This window comes from Muntiacus reevesi, chromosome 13 (assembly GCF_963930625.1).
Source record: "Muntiacus reevesi chromosome 13, mMunRee1.1, whole genome shotgun sequence".
NCBI lineage: Eukaryota > Metazoa > Chordata > Mammalia > Artiodactyla > Cervidae > Muntiacus > Muntiacus reevesi.
The window spans coordinates 42,986,692-43,011,992 of record NC_089261.1 but is presented as its reverse complement, the minus strand read 5'-3'; the positions used below and the strand labels follow the sequence as shown (position 1 = coordinate 43,011,992).

The following is a 25,301-nucleotide window of genomic DNA, read 5'->3' as shown; positions in this document are numbered from 1 at the left end:
AACTACACACACACACACACACAATTGAGATTCAAATCCTTAATGTAAATGCTCACCAAATCTGTGGCTGATAGTCAGACTGTGCATGTGGGAGGTGGGAGAGGGTCCCAGGAAACCCAGTGAAAAAGTAGGCAGAGACCTGAGAGAGGCATCTCCTCTTGAAAGATAAGGCCATATGAAGCTAGATGTTTAGGTTTGCTGCTTTTTATAACTGAGTACACTCCCAATGTGTGTGCAGCTTGAGCAGCTGAATGCTGAAACACTAATATTTGAAGTATCAGTGGACAGAGCCCAAAGCCAGCAGAGCAGCTGGAAATTACCAGGGAATCTGTAAGCGCAATGAATCCACAAAGAGCATGAGCCCTGCCTCTGCCCAAAAATTGATTGATCCTCAAATTATGCAGGCACAGCTAGTTCCCAGGGAGCCTAGCTAGAAAAGCAGCAGAGGAAAAAAAATGAAATAACAGATGGCCGCTGCTGCACACTGTAGGGGAAACATCCCAGAATGTGAATCTAGGTAAGGTAATTGCCTAAGCTGAACAATAGTTAATAATCCTCGAAAGAATAAAATAGAATCTAGAGAAACTGTGATGCATTATCTTTATTATCCAGTTCTCAATCAAAACTTACTAGAAACTAAAGTATAATTGGTAGGGGGAGAGGGAAGAAGAAGTAGTTGATAGAAACTTCTCAATTTTCACTGAGTTTGGTTTTGTCTTTTGGATTTAGCAAGCAAAGTCTTCAAATAAACTTATAATATGTTCAAATAGTTAAAGAAAATATTTTTAAATTAGAGTAAAATAAGATTTCAGTGAAAAAAAAGATAAAGAATTTTTAATTGAGAACTAGAAAATAATTTTAAAAATAGAAATTCTAGATTTTAAAAGTACAGCAACCCAAATAAAGATTTTATTAGATGGGCTCAAAATTGATGCTTTCGAACTGTGGTGCTGGAGAAAACTCTTGAGAATCCCTTGGACAGCAATGAGATCAAACCAGTCATTCCTGAATGTTCATTAGAAGGACTGATGCTGAAGCTGAAGCTGCAATACTTTGGCTCTCTGACACGAAGAGCCAACTCATTGGAAAAGATCCTGATTTGGGAAAGATTAAGTGCAAGAGTACAAGGGGATGAAAGAGAATGAGATGGTTGAATGGCATCATCGACTCAGTGGACATGAGTTTGAGCAAACTCCAGGAGAGAGTGAAAAACAGGGAACCCTGGCGTGCTGTAGTCCATGGGATCACAAAGAGTCAGACACGACTGAGCAACCAAACAACAATAAAAATTAATTAGAACAAGCAGAAGAAATAATCAATGAACTTTAAGATAGATGAGTAGAAATGTTCCTGTTCAAAGAATTGAGTTTAAAAGATGGAGGAAAAAAGGAACAGGACCCCAGGTCTGTGGGACATAAAGTAAGCCAAGAAAAGTATAATTGGAGTTGCCGAAGTAGGGGGCAGAAAAGATGTTTAAAGAAATATCTGAAAACTTCCAAAATTTGGTAGAAATATTAGCAGATTCAAGAGTCTCAATGAACCCTTAGTAAGATAAACACTTAGTAAGATAAATCACTTTAAACACATCAGGACAAAACTGATAGCCAGTTATAAAGAGAAAACTCAAAGGCAGCAACAGAAAAATGAACAGAGATAAGTGGACCTGTCATCAAGAAACTGTGAAAGCAGAAAACACTGGAGCAGTACACTTGAAGTACTGAAGGAAAAAAGTGCTTATTAAGAATTCTGTGTCCAGTAGAACTATACTTCAAAGTTGAGAGCAAAATAAAGCCAATAGAAGAACACACCAAAAGATAGGAAAGGATGAACAGGAAATTTTTTAAAAGATGGTTATAAATAAAACCTATTAATTTTAATGCATCACTATTTCAAGAATCTCTGTTTATGATTATAATGGAATGCAGCATAACTTGGTTAAGAGAACATACTCTAAAGGCAGATTATCTGCATACAAATCACTGTCATGTTTTGTTAGACTTGCACTATAGAGAAATAGTTGGAATAGTGGTAAAAATCCATATACAATTTCTGATTCGGTTATTGTTTTACCTATACAGAATTGATAATTAGGTTCTCTTCTCTGATAGCTCAGCTGGTAAAGAATCAGCCTACAATACGGGCGTCCTGGGTTCGATTTCTGGGATGGGAAGATCCTCTGGAGAAGGGAACAGCTACCCACTCCAGGATTCTGGCCTGGATAATTCCATGGACTACAGTCCATGGCTTACAAAGAGTCTAACACAACCGAGCGACTTTCACTTTCACTTTCTTTTTCTCTTCCCCTTTTTTAGTATATGCATGCTCTGTTCCCAAAGTAGTATTGCTTCACTTTTGAACTGTGGTGTTGGAGAAGTCCCTTGGACAGCAAGAAAATCAAACCAGTCAATCCTAAAGGCAGTCAGTCCTGAATACTCATTGAAAGGACTGATGCTGAAGTTGAAACTCCAACACTTTGGCCACCTGATGTGAAGAACTGATTCATTGGAAAAGACCCTGATGCTGGGAAAGATTGAAGGCAGGAGAAGGGGACGACAGAGGACGAGGTGGTTGGATGGCATCACTGACTCAATGGACATGAGTTTGAGCAACCTCCAGAAGTTGGTGATGGACAGGGAAGCCTGACATGCTGCAGCCCATGTGGTCACAAAGAGTCGGACATGACTGAGTGATTGAACTGACTGAAACTTACATATGAAATTCTATCAATATAATAGCTTTAGAGTGTTTTCTTTATTCTGTTTAATGATATATTGAATTTTTACATACTAAACATAAACATTCAGTTTCTTTTCTTTTCTAGGAAGAGGATATAGTTTCTGCCCAAGGAAGAGAAGAAGCATCAGATAGGCGCTTACTGCAGTTGCAATCTAGTGTGAAACAATTAGAAACAAGGTAAATTGTTAAATACATCTGGCTTTATCTACAAACTTCAAAAGTTATTCCATATTAAAGTTTGTTTATTATACTTGTTTTATAAGTGCTAAACAAATTATAAATCATAGTTTTAAAATCTGGTTTGTTGGATATTGTTTATTTAGAAAGTCATATTCAAAAGATTGAACATATATTTTGAACATATACTCAAAGATCATTTCTCTCTTTGCTTTTTCTCCAACAGTATTAGTCAAATTTGGTTAATCCCAATCCTTTTCACCTTAAAACAGGAAAAGAGATAGTGAAGTTGGGTAAAAATTATTTAGAAAAATTCATTCCTTGCTGAGCTGATATGTATTATGCTGATGCATGAGAAAAAATACTTGAGAAATCATTATTGATGTTTTTCCTGACGTCTTATGAAACAGTAATTTTTAGTTACCTTTGAAGGTCTAGGCTACTTTTTAGGATGCTTCCCAGGTGATGCAGTGGTAAAGAATCCACCTACGAATGCAGGAGACACAAGAGACATGAGTTAGATCCCTGGGTCAGGAAGATCCCTTGGAGAAAGAAATGGCAGCCTAATCCAGAATTCTTGCCTGGAGAATCCAATGGATAGAGGAACCCAGAGGGCTACAGTCCGTGACATTGCAAACAGTCAGACACAACTTAGTGACTGAGCACACAGACTACTTTTTAAATATATTTTGTAGCTTTGTCTTTAATTGCTATCTTAGTGCTTACTTGTTGCATACTCCCTTAAGAAGCATTAAAATTGCCATTTGTGGCCTATTAGAGATAGAGTGACTACAGCCCATAAAATCACATTATGTTTTATAGCTAAAAAATCCACTCTGTAGATTGAAATCTGTTATACTCAGAAATAGTCTACTGATCTAAGCACATCAAAAATTGAGATCTCAGTTCTAGTCACAGATCCATGGCTCATTGTGTTTGTTCAGAAAAAATTAGTGTTTTTGGACTTCTGTTTCTTATTCTCCAAAATGTTAATGAAAGTAATTTCTTTGCTCACAGTGGGTTCAGAACTAACTGATTTTAACTGCTATCTTGAGATTCTGATGAAAGAAGTTGTTATTTTTAAGTGCTGGGGTTTTGGTTTTTTTGTTTGTTTGTTTGTTTGTTTTTCATTTTTCTAAACGTTTCAGTAGTTGGTCAGATATTTGACTGTTTTCTTGAGCTTATTTTTTGTTAACCTTAGAGAAAAAGTCTATGGTTGTAGATATTTTTATTTGCTGTTTTAGTAGCATTCCGTGCTATGCACATAAATGCTAGAGACTTGAAATAGTGAATCTGAAAAAGTGAATTTCAGTTCCTTTGATTCTGATAGTACTTCATAAGGAATCAAATTGTTCATCAGTACTTTCCGTTGTGTTTGTAGTACTTAAGGCTTTGAGATTTTTCAGGGTTTTTTGTTTGGCTTTTAGTATAAAGTTATAACTTAATTGAAAGCTTCTAAAGAAGGGATTCCTGCATATGTAAGAAAATGTAAGGGTATTTTTTAAAGTTCAGCATTCAGCTAGTTGCCTTTGAAGAGGAAATTTTTACATTGACTGTCTTTTAGAACTATTAAATATTGTTTCTATTATGATAAAAATGTTTTATTTTAAAATTTAAAAACTCCTATTATTTTATATAAGACAAAGCAGAATTATTAGTGTAGTTGGCATGTGTCTAAAGTTCAGCCATTGTTTTAGATGTAAATATATCCTATTTAATGGAACTACTAGATTGAAAAGCTGTGTTTTTAATGGTCATCTTTGTCCTATAAAATTAAACACATATTACTTATTTATAAAATTATTATTTGTGATCCTTTCAAATGCCACAGACATCTAGGAAGCATAAATCATTTCCTACCTTCTTCCAAAGAAAGCCACTCCACCCCCCACCCCACTAATTTGTAGATAACTCATGGGGACTGGAATTATCTCTCGGGAATGACAGTTCTTTGGGAAAGACCACTAATTTGTATTTGCTCTGTTGAATAAGATTGGAGTGAAATGAATAAAATTGCTTTAAACTACCTCTTCATATTTTTAAATTTGGTGTTTCTTTCAAAGAATATGCCAATAAGACTAAAATTTTGTTGCCTCCACCCCATTTTAATAGATGCCATTCCCCTCAGCTTCCTGACTATACATGGAAGGTGTACTTAAAAACATTGTTTAGAAATGTCTTTATTTTACCTTTAAAGGTGTTTCATAGTTTAAATAATGAATCCTATGTTGGAAATTCTAGCTTTTAAATAATTTTTTCCTTAAAAATTCCTTTCATTCAAAATTTCAAATTTTTTTATTTGACCTTTTTCCTCCTCCCCTGGAAACTTGCAGGGTCATCCACTTCACTGCTGCCATAATTAATATTCTAAAACTGCACAGCATGTCTGTTTAGTAAGAATTATTTTTCATTCATTTTACAGGGAACATTTCAATATAGAAATGATGTTCTTCAGTTTGGGGGAATTTTTCAGGGATTTTTTTTTGTTTAATAATTTTATTCTTTTTTTATAATTTTTTTCTCAAAGCATAGTATTAGCTGGATATTGAATCTGATGGATTGATTCCCTAATTTTCATATTTTTTCTGTCCCATATTCCATTTGTTCATTTATTTTCTCCTTTCTTGGGTGCTTCCCTGGTGGCTCAGCTGGTAAAGAATCCACCTGCAATGTGGGAGACCTGGGTTTGATCCCTGGGTTGGGAAGATCCCCTGGAAAAGGGAATGGCTACCCACTCCAGTATTCTGGCCAGGAAAATGTCGTGGACTGTGTAGTCCATGGGGTGACAGTTGGAGGTTTCTTTAAATTTTCTTCTAGTTAACCATTTGTTGAATATTTTATTTAACTATTATAATTTTTTTAAGAGCCATTTCTTACCCTTTGAATGTTTCTTTTTCTATAGTATCTTAGTACTGATAAATGTTACATTGTCTCTTTATTAAGTATTTTTAAATATTGTTTAAGATTTTATTCTGCCATCTGCATTGTCTCTGCTTTCGCGAACATTTGTTTTTTTCTGTATGCCTGTCTGTCTTCAAAGGTTTGGTGATCCTTTCTATCCATTGATATTTAAAAGTAAGATACTGGAGTGCTTGCTTCACCATCACATATACTAAAAACTGGAACATACAGAGAAAATTAGCATGGCCCATACACAAAATCATGAAGCATACCTTATTTTTAAAAACCAAACTCATAGATACAAAGAATAGATTGGTGGTTGCCAGAGTCAAGGAGAAGGGGGTGGCAGAAATAGGTGAAGGTAATCAAAAGGTATGTACTTCCTATTATAAAAAAAAAAAGAGTCATGGGGATGTAATATACAGCATGGTGACTGTAGTTAATAATACTGTATTGTATATTTGAAAGTTGCTAAGAGAATAGATCTTAAAAGTTCTCATCACAAGAAAAAATATCAGTTGTATACATGGCGATAGATATGAGTTTGACTTATTGTGGTTATTTCAAAATATATGCAGATACTGAAGTATTATGTTTTATACCTGAAACTAATATATAATTGTCCCTCAGTGTCCACTGGGTTTTGGGTTCAGGACCCCTGTGGATACCAAAATCCATAAATGTTCAGATCTCTTATAAAATAGTTGCAGTGTTTGTATATAACCTATGCACATCCTCCTGTATACTCTAAATCATCTCTAGATTACCTACAAATACAATATAAATACTATGTAAATAGTTGACAATGCAGAGCAAATTTAAGTTTTACTTTTTGGAGATTTTTTGGATTTTTTAGAAGTATTTTTGATTTGTGATTGGTTAATCTGTGATGTAGAAAACACAGATATGGGGGGTTGACTGTAATGTTGTATGTCGGTTATATCTCAGTTATTTTTTCCAAAAAGTAAGACACCAGAAAGTAGATAGGTAGGTAGGTGTGTATAAGTGGTCTTGTAGTCTGGCAGTATTATGTTGAGTTAGTGAGCTATCCTTGGACAGTCCTCAGATACCAGAACCTGAGGGTGCTCTCTCTTGGCCTAGTTTCTCCAAAGTTTAAAGTAGGGTCCATCAGCCTTTTGATGTGGGCTGGGAATTGAAGCACACAAACCTGAGTGTGTCCTAAAACTGAAGAGTTGGGGGCAGAGGGGAGTGATAATGTTCAGTATGCAAACTTTCATTTGGTACCCTGAATTTTAGTATTAACCAACTTAACTTGAAATGACAGCCTCTTGCTGTATAGTTATGGACCTGTGAGTTGAATCAGTATAATTTAAGTGGAAGTTTCTATTTGGCAGTATAGTATAGTTTTTAGGAACACTGACTCTGGGCCCAAACTGACTGGATTCAAACTCCAGCTTCATCAGTAACTAGATCAATAATGTTGGGCAGGCTGCTTACCCTCTTTGTACTTCAGTTTATCTATCTATAAAATAAATACAATGTTTTAACCTACCCCATTTAGTTTATATAGTATAAACTAAAGAGGGAACTTGACCCAATTTTAGTAAGCTGAAAGAAAAGATTCATGTAAGATTTGGCTGCAGAGCATGTAGAAGTGCTATGTGAGAATAATAACAACAATAATACATCTTTTATGTTATAAAATTATGGAAACCTTTAAATTCTGAAGCTGATGTTCTGAACGTACTATCCTGTAACTCCACTATAATCAAATTAATATGATTTGGGCATCAAATAGACAAATAGATTACTGAATCATGACAATCCATAAGTAAGTCATATTTGCATATTTTATGTATGATAAGGGATTATTTCAGTTCATCAGTTGCTAAAGGTACTCATACGGCTGCCTCTCAATCTGGAAGAAAGTTAAATTGGACTCCTCTCTCATAGCACATTCAGAAGTAACTTCCAGATTAATTAAAGATTTACAGGTAAAAGTGTTAAGGCATAACTTTTTTGGAAGAAATCTAGGCGCTTACATTAACAGTCTCTTGATAAGAGAGATCATCTTTTAAAAAAAACTGAAACCCCAGATGTTGGGGAAAAAAATAGTCAAATTTAGTTATATTATATTGAAGTGAGCATTTTTAGTGTAATAAAGATTTCTGAAATAGAGTCAATAGGTAACAACAAAAAATTAGGTTTGGGAAAAAGTATTTGCAGCATATAGAACAAACTGAAGGTTAAATATCTTAATATTTGAAAACTTCTTATAAAGGAATAAGCAAAGTAAATAAGCCATCAGAAAAAAAAAAATGGGCAAAGGATATGAAGAGGGAATTCAAAGAAGACAATTCACTTAGCTAACAAACTTTAAAAATGCTTAAACTCTCCAGGAATTCGGGAGATACAAATTAACAGTGAGGAGAAGTTAATCCATCAGACTAGGAAAGAAAAGACCTTCTGGTTATATTGGTTGAGGAGATTTTTATAAGGCATTATTGAATATTAAAAAGAAAGTGCAGAGAAGGGTGTATACTATGATCTTAGTTTTTATAACAGGAAAGATTATTTTTAAAAACCTATGGATAGATGTGTATATACTGTGTATGCATATTTATGTGTATGTGTGTATATAAAAATCATATGTATGATTTTATGAACATGGAAAAAATATTAAAATAGATGCATTATTTTAACATGGGTTACCCAGATAGAGCATAAGGAAAGGAGCCAAGGAAAAAGCTAAAAGAAAAATGGACCATATAAACAGAATAACTTGTTCTTTACGGATTTGCTTTATAACACTGTCATGTGACTATTAAGATGGTATGCATTAGTGTGGGTAGAAAAGTGTAATGCAATCAGAGTCAGAATATCTAGGATCGTCTAAGCCCCCATTATTCATATGACCATAATTACATATTTAAGCTCCCTGGGTCTGTTTGTTATTCTTTTAAGTGGAAATATTTGAAACCTACTTTATAGAATTTTACGTGAATTAAATGAGAAAATACATGTGAACATAACTGGAATAATGCTTATCCTGTAATAGATGCTCTGAAAATCTCCTGTCTCCCTCTTCCTTTTTAAAAATTTTTAACTTTCTCAATGTGGCTTAATTTTTAGATTATCTGTGGCAATTAATGAAGCCACCCAATTAAGAGCAGAACGAACACATCTGGAGAAACAGACCAGAGCGTTACAAGCAAAGTGCAATGAATTAGAAGCTGAGAAATATGAAGCAATTGTAAGAGCCAGAAACAGCATGCAACTCCTAGAAGACGCTAATCTTCAAAGAAATAAGGTAAGAAAATTAGTAAACAAGTTTATTAAATAATAAATATATAATAAATAGAGCAATGGAATGCTGAACATTCAGTAACTACAGAAATAACCCATGGAAATGAAATTGCTACACTCACTATTAGTAGACATACTGCTTCCTTATTGTTAAGACTTAACATCATAAAATATGATAGTGTCAGCCCTCTCCTAAAACTTTCATATCAGACTTTTTTATATCTCCATCCTTGTGTAACTAATCTTCATCCCTATAGTCTCATTCTTAAAAAAAAAAAAAAATCTTTTGAAGCAATTTACTGTAGTATATATACTCCCATGTTTTGTTCACTTGAATAAGATGAATCTTATTAATCTTTATTTCCTCTTCATTACCTCTGTAATTAATAGAGCAAAAGCTTAATTGACAGGAAGTAAATTTAGTTATGAAGATTTAACTGGAGGCTTCGTGTCACTGTTCTTTTTTTTTTTAACCCTCTCACAATTGTGATTACTATGTTATCACATATCATATCTTTTGTCTTTTACCACTTTCATTTAAAGATGTTTAGTTTATAGAAGTCACAAAATTTGTTTTTAATGTCTCTGGCTCCCTTACTTAGAGAACATTAAATTATTATTTCATTGAAGTAACATTTATTGAATACCTAGGACATGAATAGTACTCCACTGAGAAGTATGCAGAATACAAAGGAAATACTTTGTGACTGTTTTCTTTCTTACATGATAGAGGGTTTTCCAAGAGAACTGTTAAAAACAAAACAAGCTGTAAATTGCATCTTAAGAAGCTGCTAGGAAATAAAAAAGAAATAATTATCCAAATCTAAGCTGTGGGAATGCTAAGGTGCTTTTTATGTCTTTCAGATAATATTCCTTTATGGGACCAGAATTCAGTTCAGTTCAATCACTCAATAGTACCTGACTCTTTGCAACCCCATGGACTCTATCATGCCAGACTTCCCTGTCCATCATCAGCTCCCAGAGCTTGCTCAAACTCATGTTCGTCAAGTCAGTGATACCATTCAACCATCTCATCCTCTGTGCTCCCCTTCTCTTTCTGCCTCAGTCTTCCCCAGCATCAGGGTCTTTTCCAATGAGTCAGTTCTTTGTATCAGGTGGCCAAAGTATTGGAGTTTCAGCTTCAGCTTCAGTCCTTCCAATGAATATTCAGGACTGATTTCCTTGAGGATGGACTGGTTGGATCTCCTTGCAGTCCAAGGGACTCTCAAGAGTCTTCTCCAACACCACAGTTCAAAAGCATTCAATTTTTCAATGCTCAGCTTTCTTTATGGTCCAACTCTCACATCCATATGTGACTAGTGGAAAAACCATAGCTTTGACTAGACAGACCTTTGTCGGCAAAGTAATGTCTCTGCTTTTTAATATGCTGTCTAGGTTGATTAAAGCTTTTCTTCCAAGGGGCAAGCATCTTTTAATTTCATGGCTGCAGTCACCATCTGCAGTGATTTTGGAGCCCAAGAATATAGTCTGTCACTGTTTCCATGTTTCCCATCTTTTTGCCCTGAAGTGATGGGACTGGATGCCATGATCTTAGTTTTTTGAATGTTGAGTTTTCAGCCAGTTTTTCACTCTCCTCTTTCATTTTCAAGAGGATCTTTAATTCTCTTCACTTTCTGCCATAAGGGTAGTGTCCTCTGCATATCTGAGGTTATTGATGTTTCTCCATGCAGTCTTGATTCCAGGTTGTGCTTCATCCAGCCTGGCATTTTGCATGATGTTCTCTACACATAAGTTTAATAAGTAGGGTGACAATATACAGCCTTGACGTACTCCTTTCCCAGTTTGGAACCAGTCCATTGGTTTTGTCACTGCCTCTTGTACAGTGTCACGAACCTCCATCCATAGTTCATCAGTCACTCTATCAGATCTAATCCTTTGAATCTATTTGTCACTTCCACTGTATAATTGTCAAAGATTTGTCATACCTGAATGGTCTAGTGTTTTTCCCTACTTTCTTCAATTTAAGTCTGAATTTTGCAATAAGAAGTTCATGATCTGAGCCACAGTCAGCTCCTGGTCTTGTTTTTGCTGACTGTATAGAACTTCTCCATCTTCAGCTGCAAAGAATATAATCAATCTGATTTTGGTATCAACCATCTGGTGATGTCAATGTGTAGAGTTATATCTTGTGTTGTTGGAAAAGGGTGTTTGCTATGACCAGTGCGTTCTTTTATCAAAACTCTATTGGCCTTTGCCCTGCCTCATTTGTGTATTCCAAGGCCAAGCTTGCCTGTTACTCCAGATTATCTATTGACTTCCTACTTTTGCATTCCAGTCCGCTATGATGAAAAGGACATCTTTTTTTTGGTGTTAGTTCTAGAAGATTTTGTATATCTTTATAGAACTGGTCAGCTTCAGCTTCTTCAGCATCAGTGGTTGGGCATAGTTTTGGATTTCTGTGATGTTGAATGATTTGCCTTGGAAACAAGCAGAGATCATTCCGTGGTTTTTGAGACTGCACCCAAGCACTATATTCTGGACTCTTATATTGACTTATGAGAGTTACTCCATTTCTTCTAAGGGATTCTTGCCCGCAGTAGTAGATATAGTGGTCATCTGAATTCATCAGTAGTCATCAATGAATGGTGATCTGAATACTGTCTATTAGAACTAGGATGAAAGGCACGAAATACATAATATTCTTGGAAATTCCTCCAAACACCTAAGTTAACTAGAAAAATTAAGAGCAGGGCAAAATTATTTATCTTCTCTGAAGTGTTCTTAACATCAGATCATAAAGATGATCATTTTGTGTGGAGCACAGTGGACAGAGAAGGTAGTAGTGATACTCAGTGCTTGTCCCTTAAATTTTCTCAACCAGGTCTCAAGTCTACAAATTGGACTTGAGTCACAAATTTCATGTTTATGTCTGTAGTGTGTATTAAGTTCCCTCTTGACTCACTGCTTAACTACCAGAGAGTTCCCACCTTCAGTTGCTTGTTCCAAGAAGTCAAGAGTTCTTTGAACCAGTCATACAAACAGGCAGGAAAGACAGCTTTAGCATAGTTTTCTTATGAAACTTCCCATTTCCCATTGTCCCATTCTCCCTGACAAGGTTGTTATATCAGAATAGCTGTTATTTCTCACTAGCTTATCTCTATAAGTGGGAGGAAATTTATTAAAACAAAGCAAAAAAAAGAGATAGGAATGTGTATGGTATCTTTGGAAGATAGTGGGGTCAGAACAGAGAACCACTAGTAAGTAATGATATTTAATTTTAAAAAAATGACTCAAACCTAAAATTTTAGGAGTTCCAGGCTTGTTGGTCCTTTATTGGACCGGAACCTGGTGGTTCGGAGTCGACGATGAGAGAGTGAAAGAAGGAAAGAGGCTAATATTCCCTGGGTTATGCAGCCGGCTTTCACGCTCCAGGGAATCAACTAGAAATAGAGAGAGAGGGAGAAAGAAAGAAAGACACGGGGACCCAAGCTCTGGTGGAGCAAAGGTGCTTTATTGAATTCTGTAAGAGTATGTATGCCAGTAGCTTCTTTAGATAAAGATCAAGAGACCAGACTTTATAAGTTTACCCAGGAAGCAAGAAGCAATAGAGGCCATAAGGCCAAGAGGCAATCCATATGAAAAGAGGGTTATAAACAGTTACTTTTCACAGTATGGAAAAACTAACGAAGGAAATGCCTGGATTCCTCAGCCCCAGGAAAGGCGTTCCTCTCCTCTTAATTCCTGAATATTCAGGAATTAATAAGGACCAGAGCAGTCCTGACAGATCCAGAAGAGCACACAGGAAACCTCCTGTTAAATGCTTCCTGACGCAGGCTCAGGAAGGTATTTGAACTAGAGATATAAACTTGGGACTTGTCAGCATATAAATGATATTTAAAACCATGAGTTTGGATTAGACCACCAAGAGATGGATTTGAATAGAGAAAAGGGCCAAGAACTAAGTCTTGGGTAGTCCATTAATAGAGAGGTTCAAGGGAAGAGGAAGAAACAGCAATGTAGACTAAAAAGGAATAATCAGTGAGTTAAGAGGAAAACCAATATTATGATATGCTAAAAGCAAAGTAAAGAAAGTAAAACAAGGAAAAGAAAATTCATTATCTCAAGAAGTGCTTGACAGATCACATAACATAATTACTCAGAGGTGACTCTTGAGTTAGCAGTGTAGAGATGATGGTGAAAGCCTGATTAGGGTGAACATAAGAGAAAGTTTTGGAAATGAGCAAGTGCAGACTTTAGAAAAGTTTTGTTCCACAAGAAAGCAAAGAAATGGGGTGTGACTGACAACAGAACTAGGCGTATAACGATTGGTTGGTTAGAAATATCATTGAGATAAAGTGGGTGGAGTGATGGAGGTGATGGAGGTATGAGGTGACAAGTGGCATAATTTGAATAAAACCAAATTGTGGAAAGGAATGGAATAATAAATAAATAATAGGAAAGCCTAAGAGGTTTCTCCAAGAATATAACATTTAAATTTGATTACTTAAATTTGATAACTTTTACATAGGGAATAAAGAAGAAGGAAAATTCAAACATAATTCTAAATTTCCATCTGTAGGGATCAGAAGAGTGATGGTACTGACTGAAATAAATATCAAAGGAGGATAATAATTTTTTAGTGAGGACAAAATCAGGTGAGGAAGTTAGAGGAAATAAATATCATTCATAACTTAGACAAGATCTCCAACTGGAAATGTCTCAGAAGTTTCAAATAAGATGTATGCTTTCAAGAAAGTGATTAGTAGACAGGTTTTTACCCACTTATTATATAATCTTAATAATGATGTGGTCTGTAATAACATCAAATTATTTTCTGAAGGCTCTGCTTGAGGATAAGCAAAAACAAGAAGAAATAGAGAAAATGAAAGAAACAGTTTCTCAGATTGTGCAAGATGCTGCCGTAAGAACCAAGAAGGTGGTAAGGAGTTTTAATTATATTTAAATTCAAAATTTTACAGAATTTCACAGCTTAAGACTAGCGAGCTAGGTAAGTAACTATCAACTGGTTGTATCAGCTGTACTAAATTTCACATAAAGATCATCTCATGATGGTAGCCCCTGACTTTAGAGCTGGACTGAAATAGAGGTAGCGGATAGGGTAAATGGGAAGGAGAGAGATTTAGACTAGGAATATAGTGAAGATTAACTCACCTTAAGTATAAAGTCAAGAAGAAGGATCAAAAAGAATCTTGAGATACATAAGCACAAGAAGAAAACCTTGTATTATTTGCAATATCTTAGAACAAGAGTACTAGAGAAATCTGCTTTACTCTTATTTCATTGGTAATGAAGCTTAAACCCATGAGAGGTTATTGATTCACTCAAAGTTGTATACTAATTAAAGCCAGAACTTAGACTCACACCTTCTCCTTGATGTACTGAGCCCAGGGCTCTTCAGTCACATCATGCTGATACCCTACAGTTTGTGAATTGTGTTATTGTTTACAATTCCATTATCAAAACTAAATCGTATATTTTTGTGTTAAAAGTAATGAGTTGCTCCTTGGTTTGAATTATGAGCCTTATGAAAGTTAAAACTGTCTTAGAGGGACTTCTGTGGTGGTCCAGTGGCCGAGACTGCACTCCCAACGCAGAGGGCCTGGTTTGATCCCTGGTCTGGGAACTGGATCCCACTTGCCACAAAGAGGACCCAGAGCAGCCAAATAAATAAATACAAAAAATTTTAAAGAATAAGCTATCTTGGAAATATAACTTTGCCTACATATGAAGAAATAGGGAAGACATAATATTTGTCTTTTCCTCTGTTATGAATATGAGTTAATTCATAAGTGGTGAGGGTGAAGTTAAAAAACTTAAAGTGAGTTTAGGAGTAAGAAACCACAAAAACCCATTTTAAAGATGAAAAAGCTAAAAAACAGAGTAGTTAGCTAACTTTCTTAGGGTTCCACCTCTGGGAAATAGCATAACTGAGATGCAAATGAGCTCAACTCAATAGCTAGGAGAAATTCTTTATAATTCATTTTGTACAAATTTAGAAATTTCCAAATCCATGAAAATGAAAGAATTGTACAATGAACACTTATTTCTCTCTCACCCAGAAAACTTTTAGTGTCTTGCTATGTCTGTTCCATGTCTCTTTATGTTCCATGCACACTCTTCCCTTTTGCCACACATTCAGATATAAGCTTCAGGCCTCATGACACTGCATCTTGACATCTGTTTCCCCAGACAAAGGGCATTTTGTTACACAACCACAGCACTATTACCATATCTTTAAAAAAAATCAGTATTATTTCAGTCAGATTTCTCTAGAATATTCTTTAAAGCTGTTTAGCTTTTAAAGTTCAGGGTCCAATCCATGTTTATGCACCATTGTATTTGACTGCCATGTCTCTCTGCCCGCATGCATGAACAGTTGTGTCCGACTCTTTGTGACCCCATAAACTGTAGCCCTCGAGGCTCCTCTGTGGGATTATCCAGACAGGAAAACTGAAGTGGGTTGCCATTTCCTCCTCCACGGATCTTCCTGATTCAGGGATTGAACTTGTGTCCCCTGCAGCTCTTGAATCGGTGGGCATGTTCTTTGCCACTGACCCACTTGGGAAGCCTACCATGTCTGTGTTCTTGTTAAGTCATGTCTGACTTTTTGAGACCCCACAGACTGCAAGCACACCGGGCTTCCCTGTCCTTCACTGTCTCCCGGAATTTGCTCACACTCATGTCCATTGAGTCGGTGATGCCATCCAACCGTCTCGTCCTCTGTCACCCCCTTTTCCGCCCTCAATCTTTCCCAGTGTCAGGATCTTTTCCAGCAAGTCGGCTCTTTGCATCAGTTGGCCAAAGTATTGGAGTTTCAGCTTCAGCATCAGTCCTTCCAATATTCAGGGAATATTTTTTTCCTTTAGGATTGACTGGTTTGATCTCTTTGCAGCCCAAGGGACTCTCAAGAGTCTTCTCCAGCACCACAGTTCGAAAGCATGAACTGTTAAGCGTTCAGCCTTCTTTATGGTCCAACTCTCACACCTGTACATGAGTACTAGAAAAACCATAGCTTTGACTCTGTTGGCAAAGTGAAGTCTCTGCTTTTAATATGCTGTCTAGGTTGGTCATGGCTTTCTTTCCAAGGAGCAAGCATCTTTTACTTTCATGACTGCAGCCACCTATCCTCAGTGATCTTGGAGCCCAAGATAGGAAAATCTATCCCTATTTCCACTTTTTCTCCACAGTCAGAGCCCTTAGCATAGTCAGTGAGGCAGAAGTAGATGTTTTTCCAGAATTCCCTTGCTTTCTCTATGATCCATTGGACTTTGGTAGTTTGATCTCCAGTTCCTCTGCCTTTTCTAAACCCAGGTTGTACATCTGCAGGTTCTCGGTTCATGTACTGAAGCCTCAGTTGAAGATTCTGAGTGTAACCTTGCGAGCATGTGAACGGAGCACAGCAGGGCGGTAGTTTGAACGTTCCCTGGCATTGCAGGGAAAACTGACCTTTTCCAGCTCTGTGGTTACTGCTATTTTCCCAGTTTGCTGACATATTGAGTTCAGTGCTTTAACAACATCATCTTTTAGGATTTGAAGTAGCTTAACTGGAATTCTATCACCTCCAATAGCTTAGTTCATGCTTCCTAAGGCCCAGTTGACTTTACACTCCAGGATGTCTGGCTGTAGGTGAGTGACCATACCATCGTGGTTATCTGGATCATTAAGACTTTTTTGGTATAGTTCTTCTGTGTATTCTTGACACCTCTTCTTAATCTCTAAATCTGCTTCTGTGAGATGCTTACTGTTTCTGTCTTTTATTGTGCCCCTCTTTGCATGAAACGTTCATTTTGTATCTCTGATTTTCTTGAAGAGATCTCTAGTCTTTCCCATTTATTGTTTTCCTCCATTTCTTTGCATTGTTCATTTAACAAGGCTTTCTTATCTCTCCTTGCTCTTCACTGGAATTCTGCATTCTGTTGGGTATATCTTTCTCTTTCTCTCTTGCTTTTTGCTTCTCTTTTCTCAGCTATTTGTAAGCCTCCTCAGACAACCACTTTGCCTTCTTGCATTTATTTTTCTTTGGAGTGGTTTTGGTCACTGCCTGCTGTACTGTGTTGCAGACCTCCAACCATAGTTCTTCGGGCACTTCGTCTATGAGATCTAAACCCTTGAATCTATTCATCATGTCTACTACAAAATCATAGGGGATTTTATTTAGGTCATACCTGAATGGCTAGTGGTTTTCCCTTTTCTTCCATTTAAGCCTGAATTTTGCAATAAAGTTCCTGATCTTAGCCACAGTCAGCTCTCTGTTTTGTTTTTGCTGACCATATAGAGCTTCTCCATCTTCAACTGCAAAGAATATAATCAATCTGATTTTGATATTGACCACCTGGTGATGTCCATGTGTAGAATCATCTTTTGTGTTGCTAGAAAAGGGTGAGAGTCCGTCTTCTATTAAGCCAGAGACATGAAGAAAATTTGCATAAATGTAATATAATACCACTTTTCTAAATTTTTTTTAGTTTTTGGAAAATATACATATTTTCAAAGAAGTATATTTTTTTATGTTAACCTGTGACAACTTTAGTTACTTTCACTCATAAGGGATTAATAAGTAGATATTTTGAAATTTTGTTTTCCTTTCTAATATGGTAAATTTTAATAGAGAACTCATTATAAAAACAAAAATCTTTGTTTTTATAGTATACAAGAATCTTAAGACAGGAAATTTAACAATCACTGTCCTTTAGGATTTATCATCTTGTTTGTTTACTTTCAGTGTCATGATAAATTCTTGACTCTTCAGTACACTATGTGTTTATCCTTTATGCCTTAAAAATTATAATTTTATTTTTAATCAGAATTAGTATTATACATGTTTTTATTAGATATTAATTATTTTTATTGTAGACTTAATTCATAAGTATCTTACTTTACAGATTATAAACACAAGAAAACAATATAATGTACAGATTTCTCAACTAACAGAAGAACTTTCAGCCCTTCAAATGGTATGTTAGAAAACTATGTTGACATTTTCTTCTGAATATTGCTTATTTTAAAGGTCAAGATCACATTATTGAGCATCCATTTATTCAGAAAGTAGTTATTAATGCAGGGACTGAGATAGATGCTAGGAAAAGAATAAAAATCAAGATAAACATACTGCCTGCAATCTTGGAACTTACGGTCTGGTAAGAAAGATGGGTGACATTTATCACGTTTTACTATGATTACCTTTTTTGGACAAAGAATGCACAGGGTACTGCTGAAGCATCCAGGTACAGTTGCTGCCATGTGCTGGGTTCATCTGAGAGGTCAGAATAAAGAAAGTATACATGGCAGTGGGAAGGAAGAAAGACAGTCTTCCAAAAAGAAATGAGTACCGGGGGATAGGTAGGCAAAGAAGGAAGAGGAAAGAGTACTTGTGTGACTCAAGATGGGATTAAATATATAAATTTAACTTGAAGATTTGATGAAGTGGAATTTAATAACTTTGCTCACAAGGGCATAAAAGTAAAACAGTTTCCAGAGATTAGAAAGATTATCATTTCCAGTTTTGCAAACTCATCTTTTCTGAATCTCTATGTCATTTTTAATCTTTCTTGCAAAATTTATCAGTGAATTATGTCTTGTAATAAGTGTAAGACATTACGTATGCCTTCTTTCCTATCTCCTTGTCTTCCTTCTTGCTCCCTGCCTCCCATTCTTTGTCTTTCTCCATGAAAGTCTTATCTTTCCAAGTAGCTTGTAAGTACTTCAGAGTAGCAAAGTCTTATGCTTTACTTTATTTTCTCCATTACTTAATACAGTATTTTGCACAATATATTTTCAATAAAGTTACTGACTGATATTTAAACACTTCTAAAAGAATGATCATATTTTTCTGCATTCCATCTAGGATTATTTAATACATGTAAATTCTGGAGGGACAGGAACATTATTTCTTTCTATTTAGAAATAGATACTATATAAAGTCTGCAGAGATTTTAAAAATAATTGATAGCTGTGTAACAATCAGAGCTATATAAGCTCACTTTAGAATAAAAAAGAATTATAATTTCAGTGTGTCATAAGATTCATTCTTAGGATTTATAGTAAAACATTCATAACAAAGTGGATTTTTCTAAAGATAATAAATATTATCTAATGTCATATTGGTTTGGTGAAAAAAAACTATACTAACTGGAGTTTTTTTAAATATTAAACACTTAGAGGTATGCTTGAAGTACAACACATTCAACTACTTTAAAAAGCACATTTTCTCAGGTAACTCAGACTGGAGTTTGAGGCATAATAGCCTGATGCTGACTTTTGGTTTCTGTTCTTCATTACCAGTTTTACCCTTTATGCTATAAAGATGAAGTTAGGGAAGGAAGTTAACCATACTTTAGCTAACCCAACCTAAGTTATGCTTGCAAGAAGGAGAAAGCCTTATTTTAGGATATTGTGCAGATTTTTTGGATAGGCATCACTGACTCCATGTAAATGAGTTTGAGCAAGCTCTGGGAGTTGGTGATGGACAGGGAAGCCAGGCATGCTTCAGTCCATGGGGTTGCAAAGAGTTATACGCAACAGAACTAAGCTGAAGAAAAAACCAGAGCCAGTTTTATGTCAAGCAATGTACCCCCTTTGAAGAGCAATGTAACAGAGTTTCTCTCGAAATACTCAAGGTTTTACTTCTGCCAAGTAGCAGAGGTTTTTGTTAATCTATAGCAAATGAGGGAGAGGATTGGTTATAAATTCACAAATTCATACAAGTAAAATGAGACATTCATTATGATATTTTTTAGATCCATGATCATGGCTTATATGATAATCAGTGTGATATTGATTCTTAATATTTGTTGAGATTGTCTTTATGATACACTATGGGGGTATGATTTTGAAAATACTCCACGAGTACTTGAAAAAATTTCTAGTATCATTTGGGTTGTTTCTTGTCCAAAAGGTAGGAATATTGGTGGTGATTAACAGCAGATATCTGTGAAAATCTTTTAATAGTAATTTTAAATCTTCACTTTAGTGCATTTTAGATAGAAACTGAAAGATTTTCCACTAAATTCAGGAACACATCACGAGTGTCTCCTCTCATCACTGCTTTACAACATCATACTGGAAATACTAGCTAATTCAGTTTGACACCCCCCAAAAAAGGAAATAAAAGGTATACAGATTGGGAAAGAAGAATTTGTTTGCAGATAACATGACTGTCTGTAAAAAATCCAAAAGAATAAAAATTTTTTAAAAAGAAAAACACTTGAACCAAAGGATTGATTATAAAAATGTTTTAGCTTCAGCCGCCTGCCCCAGCCTCTACTGGAGACTGTCCAAGACCTACAGTTTGTGGGTCATCCACTTGATGCCGCCAGGATGGCGTTTGACTTCCATGCACACATGTAGAACGAGTCCCCAAACATGCCTTCTGTGTTCCCAAACGCTGACTCCATCCTCTCCTGGAGACTTGCTAAGATTGGCAGAGATCAAACCCTGAGCCTTTGGGTGAGAGCACTGACTCCCAGACCCTAGGCTACCAGAGAACTAGCCCTAGGGAGGATCAAATAGTGAGAACTGACACAAAGGAAACCACTTGAATGCAAGACCAGGCATCACCCAACCACCAGTAGCACCCTGTGCAGGCTGCCTCATCTAAACAACAAATAAAACAAGAATACAAACCTAGTCATCAGCAGACAGGATTACCACTTCAGTCAGCCTTGCACGTCAGAGGAAGGAAGAAAGAACAACTCAGCACAAATTTCACACTATACGAAGCTTACACAAACCACTGGACCCACCTTAGGAGGGGAGAAACCAAAAGGAATAAAGAATTCAACCTTGAAGCCTGGGAAAGGAGACCTCAAGCAAAATAAGTTAGAAAAATAATAAAAATTAAAAGGCAATGAAATACTACACAAATAAAGGAACAAACTAGAAACACAGAAGTCCAAATAAATAAAGAGGAAATAGGCAAACTACCTGAAAAAGAATTCAAAATAATGAATAAGTAAAGATGGTAAAAAAACCTTGAGAACAGAATGGAGAAAATGCAATAATCAATTAACAACGACCTAGAAGAATTAAAGAATAAAGATACAGAGACAAACAACACAATTACTGAAATTAAAAATACTCTAGAAGGAATCAATAGCAGACTCTCTGAAGCAGAAGAATGAATCAGTGGGCTGGGAGATAAAATGGTGGAACTAACTTCTGAAGAGCAGAATATAGTAAAAAGAATGAAAAGAACTGAGGATAGACTCAGAGACCTCTAGGACAATATCAAACGCACCAACATTTGAATTACAGGTGTCCCAGAAGAAGTAGAGAAAAAGAAAGGGTATGAGAAATTTTTTGAAGAGATTAGAGTTGAAAATTTCTCCAACATGGAAAAAGAAATAGTCAATCAAGTCCAAGAGGCATAAAGAGTCCCATATAGAATAAAGGCAAGGAGAAACACACCAAGACATACTAATCAAACAAAGACTAAACACGAAGAAAGAATATTAAAAGCAGCAAGGGGGAAGCAACAAGTAACATACAAAGGAAACCCCATACGTTTAACAGCTATCTTTCAGCAGAAGCCCTGCAGGCCAAAAGGGAATGGCAGGATATATTTAAAGTACTGAAAGGGAAAAATCTATATAGGCAAGATTACTGTACCTGGCAAGGATCTCATTCAAAATTGATGGAGAAATAAAGATCTATTCAGACAGGCAAAAGTTATGAGAATTCGGGACCACCAGACCAGCTTTACAGCAAATGTTAAAGGACTTACATAGTCAAGAGACACAGGAGAAGAAAAAGGTCTACAGAATCAACCCCAGACAATTGGCAGTTGTTGGCAGTTGGCAATTTGGCAGTTAGAAAATGGCAACAGGAATATATATTTCAATAATTACTTTAAATGTAAATGGATTAAATGCTCCAACCAAAAGACACAGACTGGCTGAATGGATACGAAAACAAGACACATATAGACTGAAAGTGAGAGGGTGGAAAAATATATTCCATGCAAGTGGGAAGCAAAAGAAAACTGAAGTAGCAATCCTCATATCAGACAAAATCAACCTTCAAATAAAGAATATTACAAGAGATAAGGAAGGACAGTACATAATGATCAAGGAATCAAACCAAGAGGAAGACATAACAATTGTAAATATCTATGCACCCAACATAGGAAAACTTCACTACGTAAGACAAACACTAACACACAAAAGGAGAAACTGACAGTAACACAATAATAGTAGGAGACTTTAACACACCACTCACTCCAATGGACAGTTCCTCAGAACAGAAAGTTAATAAGGAAACACAAGTCTTAAATGATACATTAGCTGAGATGGATCTCAATGATATCTTCAGGACATTCCATCCAAATGCAGGAGAATACACCTTCTTTCCAAGTGCACGTGGAACATTCTCTTGGGTCACAAATTAAATATCAGTAAATTTAAGAAAATTGAAATCCTATCAAGCATCTTCTTCGACCACAATGCTATGAGACTAGGTATCAATTACAAGAAAGAAACAGTAAGAAACACAAACACATGGAGATTAAGCAACACATTTGTAAATAACCAACAGGTTACTGAAGAAATCAAAAGGGAAATAAAAAATTTCTAGAAACAAATGACAATAAAAACACGACAACTCAAAACCTATCGGATGCAGCAAAAGCAGTCCTAAGAGGGAAGTTTATAGCAAGACAGTCCTATCTCAAGAAACAAGAAAAACATCGAACAGACAACCTAACTTTACACCTAAAACAACTGGGGAAAAAAAAAAAGAACAAAAAAGCCCCCAAAATTAGCAGAAGGAAAGAAATCATAAAGATCTGAGCAGAAATAAAAAGGAAATGAAAAAAAAATAGTAAAGATGAACAAGCTGTCTCTTTGAGAAGATAAACAAAATTGATAAACCTTTAGTCAGACTCATCAAGAAGAAAAGAAGATTCAAATCAACAAAATTAGAAATGAAAGGATAGGTTACAACAGACAATGCAGAAATACAAAGGATTGTAAGAGACTATTATGAACAACTATATGGCAATAAAACGGATAACCTGGAAGAAATAGACAGATTCTTAGAAAAGTTCAAGACTGAACCAGAAAGAAGTAGAAATTTTGAACAACCCATTGCAAGCACTGAAATCGAAGCAGTGATCAAAAATCTCCTGAAAAACAAAAGCCCAGGACCAGATGGCTTCATAGGAGAATTCTATCAAACATTTAGAGAAGAGCTAATGCCTATCCTAAAACTCTTGCAAAAAATTGCAGGGGAAAAAACACTTCCAAACTCCTTCTATGAGGCCACCATCACCCTGATACCAAAACCAGACAAAGACAGCACTAAAAAAAAAAATTCAGGCCAATATCAGATGAACATAGATTCAAAAATCCTCAACAAAATTTTAGCAAACAGAATCCAGCAACACATCAAAAAGCTCATACACCATGATCAAGTTGGGTTTATTCCAGGGATGCAAGAATTCTTCAATATATGCAAATCAATCAATGTGATGCACCATATTAACAACTAGATAAAAACCATATGATCATCTCAATAGATGCAGTAAAAGCCTTAGACAGAATTCAGCACCCATTTATGATTAAAACTATTGAAAAAATGGGCATAGAAGGATCTTACTTCAACGTAGTAAAGGCCATATATGATAAGCCTACAGCACACATTATTCTCAGTGGTGAAAAACTGAAAGCATTCCCCCTAAGATCAGGAACAGGACAGGAGTGTCCACTTTCACCACTGTTGTTCAATATGGTTCTGGAAGTCCTAGCTCCAGCCGTCAAAGAAGAAAAGTAAATAAAAGGAATCCAGATTGCGAAAGAAGTAAAGCTCTCACTGTTTGCGGATGACATGACACTCTACACAGAAAATCCTAAAGGTAGTATCAGAAAATTACTAAAGCTAATCACTGAATTTAGCAAAGTTGCAGGACACAAAATCAATACACAGAAATCACTTGCATTTTTATGTACTAGTGGTGAAAAACCAGAAAGAGAAATTAAGGAATCAATCTCATTCACCATTGCAACAAAAATAATAAAATATCTAGGAATAAACTTACCTAAGGGGACAAGAGAGCTGTATACAGAAAAGTATAAAACACTAATGAAAGAAATCAAAGATGACATAAACACATGGAGAGATATTCCATATTCCTGGGTAGGAAGAATCAATATTGTGAAAATGACTATGCTCCCCAACATAATCTACAGATTTAGTGCAATCCCTATCAAATTACCAATAATATTTTTCACAGAACTAGAGCAAAAAATTTCACAATTCATATGGAAACACAAAAGGCCCCAAATAGCTAAAGCAGTCTTGTGAAAGAAGAATGGAGCTGGAGGAATCAACCTTCCTGACTTCAGATGATACTACAAAGCCACAGTCATCAAGACTGTATGGTACTGGCACAAGAACAGAAATATAGACTAATGGAACAAGATAGAAAGCCCAGAAATAAACCCATGCACCTGTGGGTATTTTATTTATTATTATTTATTATTTATTATTTTTGACAGAATGGCCATCATGAAAAAGTCTACAAACAATAAATGCTGGAGAGGGTGTGGAGAGAAGGGAATGCTCTTGCACTGTTGATGGGAATGTAAATTGACACAGCCACTATGGAAGATGGTATGGAAATTCCTTTAAAAACTAGAAATAAAAGCACCATATAACCCAGGAATCCCACTCCTAGGCATATACCCTGAGGAAACCAAAATTGAAAAAGACATATGTATCCCATTGTTCATTGCAGCTCTATTTACAATAGCTAGAACATGGAAGAATTCTCAATGTCCATTGACACATGAATGGATAAAGAATTTGCAGTACATATACACAGTGGAATATTAGCCATAAAAAGGAACACATTTGAGTCAGTTCTGATAAGGTGGATTGTTGAGGTCCTTTAATGGACCGGAACCTGGTGGTCCAGAGTCGATGATAAGAAAGTAAACAAGAGAGAGAAAGAGGCTGATATTCCTTGGTTTACGCAGAAAACCAATAAAGCACTTGACACAGAGCTTGCACTGCTTCACGTAGACACCTGGCACCCTCTCCAGAGTGTCTTAGAAGCCTGAGCAAGAAAGTGAGCTCAGTGGGCTTCCACGCTCCAAAGAATTAGCCTGAGAGGGAGAGAAAGAAAGAAAGAAAGACACGGGTACCCAAGCTCTGATGGAGCAAAGGTGTTTTATTCAACATAGTGTGGGTATATATACTGTCTTACAAGGTAGCTATTTTCAGCAACATAAAAATCAAAAGTC

At 35.9% G+C, this 25,301-nt stretch overlaps 1 protein-coding gene and 1 pseudogene across 5 annotated transcripts in view; both read left to right on the top strand.

Annotated features, from left to right (window-relative positions):
* Positions 1–25,301, top strand: part of SCLT1 (sodium channel and clathrin linker 1) — a 218,943-nt gene that overhangs the window by 109,022 nt on the left and 84,620 nt on the right. For 2 of the 5 annotated variants that reach the window (XR_010658816.1, XM_065904106.1), the window contains exons 11-14: positions 2,822–2,913; positions 8,908–9,085; positions 13,883–13,981; positions 17,946–18,017. Coding sequence is in view for 4 of the 5 variants with exons in the window: in XM_065904106.1 (XP_065760178.1) it covers positions 2,822–2,913; positions 8,908–9,085; positions 13,883–13,981; positions 17,946–18,017 (441 nt within the window). In the remaining variant the exon portion in view is untranslated. The remainder of the gene's footprint in view (positions 1–2,821; positions 2,914–8,907; positions 9,086–13,882; positions 13,982–17,945; positions 18,018–25,301) is intronic. The other 3 variants (XM_065904107.1, XM_065904109.1, XM_065904108.1) reach the window with 3 other exon arrangements.
* On the top strand, positions 6,002–6,095 carry LOC136146184 (U6 spliceosomal RNA; annotated as a pseudogene).